The 9,389-nt window shown below is 41.5% G+C and overlaps 1 protein-coding gene and 1 pseudogene across 4 annotated transcripts in view; both read left to right on the forward strand.

Moving 5' to 3' along the window:
- The window catches only part of NSMCE1 (NSE1 homolog, SMC5-SMC6 complex component), a 29,555-nt gene extending 20,479 nt beyond the window's left edge, over positions 1 to 9,076 (forward strand). For 2 of the 4 annotated variants that reach the window (XM_065411785.1, XM_065411784.1), the window contains exons 3-8: positions 2,443 to 2,564; positions 3,879 to 3,956; positions 5,450 to 5,614; positions 6,781 to 6,897; positions 8,021 to 8,141; positions 8,788 to 9,076. In XM_065411785.1, the coding sequence (XP_065267857.1) occupies positions 2,443 to 2,564; positions 3,879 to 3,956; positions 5,450 to 5,614; positions 6,781 to 6,897; positions 8,021 to 8,141; positions 8,788 to 8,873 (689 nt within the window). In that variant the 3' untranslated portion in view covers positions 8,874 to 9,076. The remainder of the gene's footprint in view (positions 1 to 2,442; positions 2,565 to 3,878; positions 3,957 to 5,449; positions 5,615 to 6,780; positions 6,898 to 8,020; positions 8,142 to 8,787) is intronic. The other 2 variants (XM_065411786.1, XM_065411787.1) reach the window with 2 other exon arrangements.
- LOC135885210 (U2 spliceosomal RNA) lies at positions 35 to 213 on the forward strand (annotated as a pseudogene).
- Positions 9,077 to 9,389: the final 313 nt, after the last annotated feature.

The raw sequence follows: 9,389 nt of genomic DNA on the forward strand, positions 1-9,389 counted from the left end.
AAATAAAACCTCTCCAGCGCATCACCAAAGATCTACAACCTATTCAGCTTATGCTGAAATAAATTTGTTAGTCTCTAAGGTGCCACAAGTACTCCTGTTCTTTTTGTGTATATTAAATGGATTTTTGAAACAGGGAGCTGGAATAGGAGCTTACGCCATCCACTCCATGCATCAACCTGGTATTGCAGTGCTTCCAGGAATGGTGCACCTCCCATCTGGGAGAATGTTCTGGTTAAAAGAAAGTGAAAAAAATTTGTTGTGTTACTGTCTTGTTTCTAATGTTAATATATTTCTCATTTATTTTGGGTTAGTTATTTGTATTTTGTTTTTAGTTGAGGTGCTTGGGGGAGGGTGGGCTGCTTTTCTTAATTTTACTTTACTGTTGTTTATAGGCCATTTAAGTGGCTCTTTTCTTAGTCTATTCTATGTAGGTGCTCCCACTGCTCTCATTAGTGTACCTTCTAAAAGTGTGTGGTTTGGATCAGTCGTTCATCTGTGTCCCCACAGGAGAGAATTTTCCCATCCCTTTCTCCTTGAGAAAATGTCACTGTTTTAGCTTAGGGAGTAGTCTCTGTAAATGTTTTCCCAAGACTAGGAATAGTTTATAGGAGCAGAAGAGGAGGAAGGTTTGAAATACTTTCCTCATGGATTGTATTTTCTAAAAGGACAACCTACCCTAAATTCTCAATTGCTGAGGGGCAATTGCTATATTTGATTTCCACAACCAACTCTCTATATAACTTTTCATGAGTGATGTATCTGAATACTTTGGATGCTAATATCTAAACTGTATTCTTAAATTGTTCACCTAAATTTGGGTTATTGCTGATTATGCAATATCTTATGACTTTAAAAACAAACTTGTATTTGTGGATAATCTAAGCACTATATGCAGATGTACAGACACTCTTTTCTTAAACTGTGTACTATATAATTTTTTAACATTAGCTTTAATAAAAATTTGTAAATAGTTTAAGTGTGGCACCCTTTATTTCTCCTACACCACCACCAGTAAGTGTGCAAACTAATTTGACAGATGTTAAAATTATCAAGCACAGCATTTGATTTCCCTCCATGGGGAGAGGATCTGCTAGTGCAAGCAGACTTTCATCTAAAATTCAAATGGTGTAGTTGTCGCCCAAAAGAATATTCCTCCAGGAGAGCTCTGAAGGAGTGGTCACTAAAGACTCACCTCTGCCATGACACCACCTTATCATGGTCAGGCAAATTAATAATGCAAACACATGCTTATTTTACTCTTACCTGGTTCTTCCTCGTTTGTCAGTTTCACCCACCTTTGGAGTCCTGTCATAAAGCTAGATTGTGAGCTCGCTGGGGCAGGGACTGGCTTTGTATTACACAGTTGTACAGTACTTAGCACAATGGGTCTAGAGCCCTGGCTGAGGCCTCCAGGTGCTCCTGTAATACAGATAATATCTCTTGTAACTGAGACAGTCCAATGCCCTTTTAGTGACCACTCTTAATACACCTCTACCCCGATATAACGCGACCCGATATAACACGAATTCGGATATAACGTGGTAAAGCAGTGCTCCGGGGGGGCGGGGCTGCGCACTCCGGTGGATCAAAGCAAGTTCGACATAACGCGGTTTCATCTATAACGCCGTAAGATTTTTTGGCTCCCAAGGACACCGTTATATCGAGGTAGAGGTGTACTTCTGAGATATATATTGCAAGAAATAACTTTATTGGTTGAAAAAGTTGTGAAATATTACTTAATGCTGCTTCTAAACATTTAGGGTGGAATCCTAGTCCCACTGAAGTCAATGGGAGTTCTGTCAGAATCTTTGCTTGGAGCTTGTGCTGTGCCTATGTGGGGACCAGGACTGGTTCATCTGCTTTCTTCCATGACCCAGTGAAGTCTGTGATGTAATTTCTACTGCTAAATTTCTTGCTTATAGGATGTGGCACCAAATGCTACAATGGCAGGTCCCTGAAGTCAGAATTTATTATCAATCCATGGTATGCAGGTAGCAAAGCTGTTGCTAGATTGTGAAAACAGAGCAGGAAAAGAAATCAGGAAACCACATAAACAGAAGAGAGCACAGATATATTTGTTCATTATACACAAGATTTGATCCTATATGGTAACTTTTTATTCAATTTAAAAACTCCATTCAAGTTGACCAGCTGGAATGGATAATGTTGTGGATCCCAAAGAGCCAAGCAACAAACATAAGAGTCCGTGAGCACGGCTATTGAAGTCCCAAGGGCTGGACTCTTCTGAAATCTGGTGTTGCGTTTGTAATCAGCAGTGATATGAAAGGCGCACAGGACAAGTACATGCCAGCTAAATGTAAAAGACATGTTCAAAACTCTGCCTGGGTGTCACAAACTTTGTTGCCCAAGACTGGGTTTTCAGTAGTGTGAGATTGGCTGTCTGACTAGCTAACCATCTTTTTTTTTTTTTTTAATTTCCAGTCTACTATGCTCATGATAAATTGGATGACTTCATCAATGTTGTTAACATCCATCTACAGCCTTTCTTTATGCAGATCCGGAAGGGAATGTCTGAAGATGATGGGAGAACATATTACGCATTGGTAAGCGTGTGATATGCTGCCACCTTCTGGATTTAATTTCTAACTACTAGTAACGCTAACCAATGTCACATTTCAAAGATGCAGCAGCAGGGGAGAGTCATCTCTATACTTTTAATCGTGATGTGTAACACGTCAATGAAAAGTGCACATTCCTCGTAGTGCTTTTAGACTGGTAAGCTCATTCGGGCAGGGACAGTATTTTTGCCAGTGCTTAACAAATATAGCCACTATTTCTCTTTGTGCTCCAAATGCCACCCTTGAGTGGGAGGTACCCATAGAAGTACTGAAACAAAGGACTATAATAGCAATGTTATTTAGAACAAATATTCAGAATCTTACGAATGAGGCTGTGTCTGCCAGCACGCTTCTCACACTTAGTGATGTCTTGTGTTGGCTGGGCTCCTTCAGTCTTATGCTGACAGCTGCTCTAGAATCTACATGTAGAACAGGGAAGTGTGAGGATAAACTGTTCACATGACAGACACGAGGGAATGGAACATGGCAGCAAGGACTGTAGTAGTGTCGGACTTATTTAGCATAAATATTAAGAGGTGGTGCTGCAATAAGATTTTTTTTTTAAAAAAGGAACTTTTTTTCTCTATCTGTAACTTCATCTGGAAAGCTCTCAAGCCTCCCCAACATGGGTTTTCTGCACCTGCTAATCAAAAATTCATCCAATAGAAAGGATTTGCTAGGAAATGATTTCCCTGGAATTTCTGGATTGTAAATGTCAGTGAGAGAGAGAGCAGTGTCTGCTGATTTCACAGGTCTGGGAATCATGTGCTCTGTGCAACCTTTACCAATGCCTTTAGCTCCTGGTTCTTATTTTCCCATGTGTAAAATAGGGCTAATAATACATAATGGTAGAAGGTGCAAGAGCAATACAAAGTATTGTTGTTTTTAATAATCATGTAGTGCCACCTATTAACCATAGTAAATTACTATTTGCTATTAGGTATTTTCATGATTTTTTGAATGCTGTTCTATTGTATCCCTTTCATCTCAACTTACCTCAGAATCTAAACCTTTATCTGAAGTACTGGCTTAGTATAAGTGAAAAATTCCGTCTCATCTTAGTCTCCATTTGCGCACAATGTGGAGTGTTTGCTCAGGAGAGGCCCAGGACTGGAACACAGGCGGTGCTACAAGGGCAGGATTGAGGTGTTTTTGTTAATAAAAGGTTTTGTCTCAAGAAAGAATGTTCCCCTTCATGCTATTGCAACAAGTGACCTTTATGTTATTTTAAAATAATACATGCTTTGTTCTGCCTGGAAGTACAAAGGTAGTTTTAGTTCAATAATTGTTATTTTGTAGGTGAATCTGGCAGAAACTGAAATATCTAAGATGGCATCTGACTATACAGAAAATGAGTTAGAATTGTTCAGAAAAACTGTAAGTACTGTATGTCATCTCATTACTCAGCAAATCAGACTGTTGGGGGAATGGTCTCCTCTTTAAAATAAAAGGAATAGTCTGTGAAATCTGCTTGAAGAATAAGCTACCATATTGCTTTAGTTTATAATTTTTAGTTGTACCACAAATCAATTGAAAAAATAGAAGTGTGGCATAAATCTATTCCCTCTTGGGGATAAATTAGTGTTAAATCGAAATCAATAATGAGTAAGTGCTTCTCAGAGCAAGACTTGGCAGACCTGCTTTTAGTTTAATAATCATATTTCTGCAGCAGCACTGTCCCAGAATTCCCAGCAATGACTGGGTAATTCTGTCTGGGAATAGAAGGTTTCAGGATCCCTTTAATATACAGTAGATTTTGACATAAATAACCTAGTACTTGGATTTGAAGATTGTGATAAAGTGGATTGTATATTGTTGGTTTAGTCGATGAATCATATGCATTGATAGCAATTGACAATGCCGCCTAAGAAGACAGGCAGACAGCTCTTGAACAGTTTTCAAAGCTCCAGACTCCTCCATTGGGTCTATATGCAGTGTCCTGCTTCATGTGAACCAAAGTTGTCATCACTAGCATTTCCCATGATAAGAATTCAGTATCTTGCTTTTTGTTGGTTTCTTGTTATAATGTTGTTCGGTTCTGTTCGTAAAGAGTATAGTGAGTTTCTGTGATCGCTTGGAGACTGTGTATGTTTTGGGCCTACCGGTGCTAAAAATACATATGTTCTTTATGGACTGCAAGGGCAATGTGTTGCTTGCCTAGAAGAAAATCCTCACTTGCCTCAATGTGAAGTTTGTCCAAAAGTCTCATCTACACTGACAGCTTTCAGAAATACTTACATTGTTGGTCTAAGACTGGAGCAGCTTCATTGATGAGATCAAAAGTGTAGACCAGGGCATAGGTTACTACCACTCTCCTCTAGAGCTGCGCTGAGCAGATACAGTGTGCTGAAAGTGCATGTGTCCTGCCTTCACTAGCACTCCAAGATTTGTTGCCATCACAGCTTTTTTACTGAAGCTAAACTAAAGATGATAGAATTTCTGAAAACTGGCAGTACCAATTCAGCCTAAGAATGTCAAGTACATTTACTTGTGCACATGAATCCAGTTGGAACAGATACCTTCCTGATGGATAAAGATCTTTCATCAAGGAAGCATGGATCTCAGGCCAAGTCAAGACACAGATTCCTCACTGGTGTGGAGGATGCATCATATATTCAGCATCATTGCAGTGTATTAAAGGGGCTTCAACATTGCTTCCTGCAAGCCCCCATCTTGCAGTTTGAGTTGAGGAATTATCTCCCCTGTGGCAGGTTAACACTGCCAACAGCCTCTTAATTGGTTGTTTCCTGAACTATTTGCATTATATGTTGCATTTTATAGTATATTTAAGCTAGGTGCTGAAAAAAACCTCCACATTGCCATTAACCCAGGACTGGGGCTAGCCAATTGTATGTTTTTTTTCTCATCAGATATTTTTCTTTCTGCAGATGGATGTGATCATCATATCAGAAAGTGGCTTTGCATCTTCCACAAATATTTTAAACCTGGCTGACCAACTTAAAACAAAGAAAATGAAGAAAAAGGAAGCAGAGCAAGTGCTGCAAAATTTAGTGCAGGATAAGTGGCTCTCTGAAGTAATTGCTTTATCTTGTAGAGAGAGTGGGCATTTTAGTAGCTTTGACTGTTCTTTCTTACTGCTTTGACAGCCAAAAGTGCAGTTCTACTCTAAAGAGTGACTTGTAAAAATGGTATTGGGTGAGCCAATTTTTATTGTCTCAATGATTCCATATAAAATGTACTAAGTTTACAAGTCTTTGCATCTGGCTGTTCTGTAAGCTTACCCTAGAGGAGTTGACTCGGACAGAGCTCTTTTCTTCTCATGTATCATCACTAGTAGCAAAGGTTCTGCAAGCCAAACAATACGGTTACATCTAGGATCTCATGCAAGGCAGCAAAGTTCCATAGGTGTAACTGAGAAACATGCCGAAACACTCCCATAGTCTCCATGCTTGGGACACTCTGAACACTTGCAGCTCTCCTTTAAATACTGAATTAGGGAAGTGGTTGTGCCACTGCTGGTGTTAGCCCCACCAGAGAAGAGCTGGAGTGATAGTTCCACTCCTCATGTTGGCAAGCAGAGGTGACCATGTCCGTAAGTGGTGCTGTTGCTGTGCTCACCCTCTGCTCTTGGAGGTGTTTCACCTTGAATCTCTACACCGACCTCTGCCACGGGCTCCCTTGATCTGGGGGAGACTTTCAAAAATGTAAAGGACAGGTAGGTGCCCAATTCCTACTGAAAGTCAGGGGGCAACTCCCATTTGTGCCTTTGAAAATCTCTTCCTTTATTACATGTGTTAAGAAATGGTGCCAGATTTTCTTTCATGATATTTCTCAGTAATCTAGGTATTTTAGAGCTGTGCCAAAGAGAAGTCCAGTTGCAAAGGTATATGTTGTTACACGGAACCCTACATTTTGTTAAGAATAATCTCTTTTACCTCTGTGGTCTTTGATGGAGGATGGGCGAATGCTTGCAGGGACCTGTAGCTTCCATGGTATGCATATTTATTAAAGATAAGGGAACTTTTTCCTGCTGTTTTATGCTAATTAGGTGCAGTGCTTTGAGTGGAATTTGGATATTGTCTTTGTATTAGTCAGTGATTGGGCGCTGCTGGATGCTGAAAAGAAATGAATGTCAAGCTTTGCTTTTGCTAAAAGGTAGAGAGCGAGGTCAGAAAAAGGTCAAGAGTGAATTGTAAGAAACAATATTATAGTCTTACAGTTGGTGGTGTTGTTCCCTTAGCGAGATGGGGAGTACACGTTGCACACTCGCTGCATAATGGAGATGGAGCAATACATCCTCAGCAACTACCAAGACTTGGTGAGGAAATGTAACATCTGTCACAGCCTCGCCATCCAGGTAACAAATTGGGCTGGGCTTCCTCAGTAGGTATCTGCTGTTGAGAAACACTCCTGCATGATGGTAGCTAAAGTATATGATATTTTTCTTTCTGAGCATTTGTTCTATGTTCAGACTGCTGTTGTAACCTGGCAATGGAGTCCACAGTACACAAAATACCTATTCTGACCCATTCTATTGCTGCTTGCTGTCACTGGAAAAACGTGTAAGAACTTGGAGAAAGTGAGCTCAGCCAGTGAGAACCCTGCATCCATCATGTTGGCTCCTGTCCCAGTCAATTTTTAATTTTTAATTTTTTTAATTAATGGAGATATCCCATCTCCTAGAACTGGAAGGGACCTTGAAAGGTCATCAAGTCCAGCCCCCTGCCTTCACTAGCAGGACCAAGTACTGATTTTGCCCCAGATCCCCAAGTGGCCCCCTCAAGGATTGAACTCACAACCCTGGGTTTAGCAGGCCAATGCTCAAACCACTGAGCTATCCCTCCCCCCCCCAGTCAGCTGAGCTGGGGGTGAATCTTTCCCATTTTTACATGTGCATAACCCTTGTTAGCTATTCTAAGCCACTGGGCTCAGCACATGGTGATTTCCCTGTCTGGCACGTGCATCCATCTTCACTCTTGGTGGTGGACGCAGAGTTCTAGAATAAGCCCACAAACTGCACTGAGGAGCTGGGCAGTGGCACCCCCACAAGCGCCCAATCTTGTCCCCCTAAGAGGCTGGAACCAGAGCGCCTCTTCTCAGCTGTCAATCCCCCGTTACTCATTCCCTGCCTCCTGCAGCTACTTCTCTTCTCCAAGTCTTCCCTAACAGGCACGCTGTTCTGACACTCCTTTTCCCACCCACCTGTCCCAACACCCTTTGGCTCTCAAGCCTTCTTGCTATGATTCTTTCCATCACCCCAACAAATGCCCGTTTCCCAGCTCCCAAGTACGTATTTCCCTGTAACCTATACCAGCCTCGGTTTACAAGGATCCTCCAGCTGGCAATGAAGTAAAATTCTCTCAAGTTAATGCTCTTACTTTGGGTCAGTAAGGCAGACTCTTTCCAAAGATGACATGCTTTGTAGCACTGAGAGGGAGACCAGAAATGCTTTCTGTTAACAGTAACATTTCTCATTTCAGAGTCAAGTATGTGAAACCTGTGGAATTGGAATGCACTTGCCTTGTGCCGGAAAATATTTCAAAGCTCAGACGGAACCACACTGTCCCCACTGCAATGAGTTTTGGCCACATGAGATTCCAGGTAGCAAGCAACCCATTTTAAAACTCTTGTATAATAATACCTCTGTATGGACTGAGATACATCTCTACCCCGATCTAACGCGACCCTATATAACACGAATTCGGATATAACGCGGTAAAGCAGCGCTCCGGGGGGGGGCTACACACTCCGGTGGATCAAAGCAAGTTCGATATAACGCGGTAAGATTTTTTTGGCTCCTGAGGACAGCGTTATATTGGGGTAGAGGTGTATTTAATGGTGATACTTAAGTTACTGTAGTCATGATGAGGTGACAGTGGGTTGAACTTTCTTACTTACTGGAAACTTCAAGTATTTCAGCTGGTGGATCTTTCTTTGGTAATTTTGTGCACCTATTACTGTCAGGGTTGTGCCTTTACTCCCGAAGTCCTAGACCCTCTCTGCTACCAGCAGTATTTTGAGTGCAGAAAAAAAATGTGGAAATGTTCAGTTACATTTAAGCAGAAGTTTCTCGGAATTCCTCAATTTAACTAATGAAATGGAACATTTCTAATGGAAGTCACAAGCAAATAGGAGTTTACACATTTTTAGCCATTTAGAGAGAATTTGGAGCTCATGAAAGTGTATTGTCACGGTAACAACACAAACCAGTATTTGTTCACTAACATTGCATTGTTTCTTAACACAGAGATAAATCGGCCAGATTCCCAGTTGCCTTCAAGTGCCCCGAGGGAGAGGAGAAGAACCTCATCTTCAGGAACAAGGCGGCGTTAGAAAGACCAGCTTCAGTTAGAGCGGCCATTTTCTTTCACTGTCTTAAAGATGAGCCCAATTGCAGTTTACTTCATCGTTAGTGTAAAATGTGTCATTCTGAAAGTAGGAATGCCTAGGGAACAAAGTCAACTTTCTTTTTATGGTTTGTTTTTACTTGGCTAAAATCTTGCTAGAAGTTTGAAAATAAAACTGTTCTGTCCTTGGCCTCCCTGCTCAAAGGTCCTGCTTAGTTCCAGCACTGTTAAGAAGGTCAGCATAGCCGTAGTGGAGGCTGTCATGGTACGTGTACATACCTACCATTATTGCCAAAGGGGGGGGTGGGACATTACACCTGTGTAGGAATGGGAGATTTGACTGCTGCTGCCTCAGCTGTGTAAGCTGATCCACATAGACAGACCTTTATACCAGGCCTAGTCCTGTTAAATTAAATGGGGCCCTGCCCAGGTGCAGGGATCCATCTGCACAGGTCTGAACGTGCAACTGGGACAGGAGAGCTCAGTGCAGGGGAGTTTGTGC

This window comes from Emys orbicularis, chromosome 10 (genome assembly GCF_028017835.1).
Source record: "Emys orbicularis isolate rEmyOrb1 chromosome 10, rEmyOrb1.hap1, whole genome shotgun sequence".
In the NCBI taxonomy this organism is placed as follows: Eukaryota; Metazoa; Chordata; order Testudines; family Emydidae; genus Emys; species Emys orbicularis.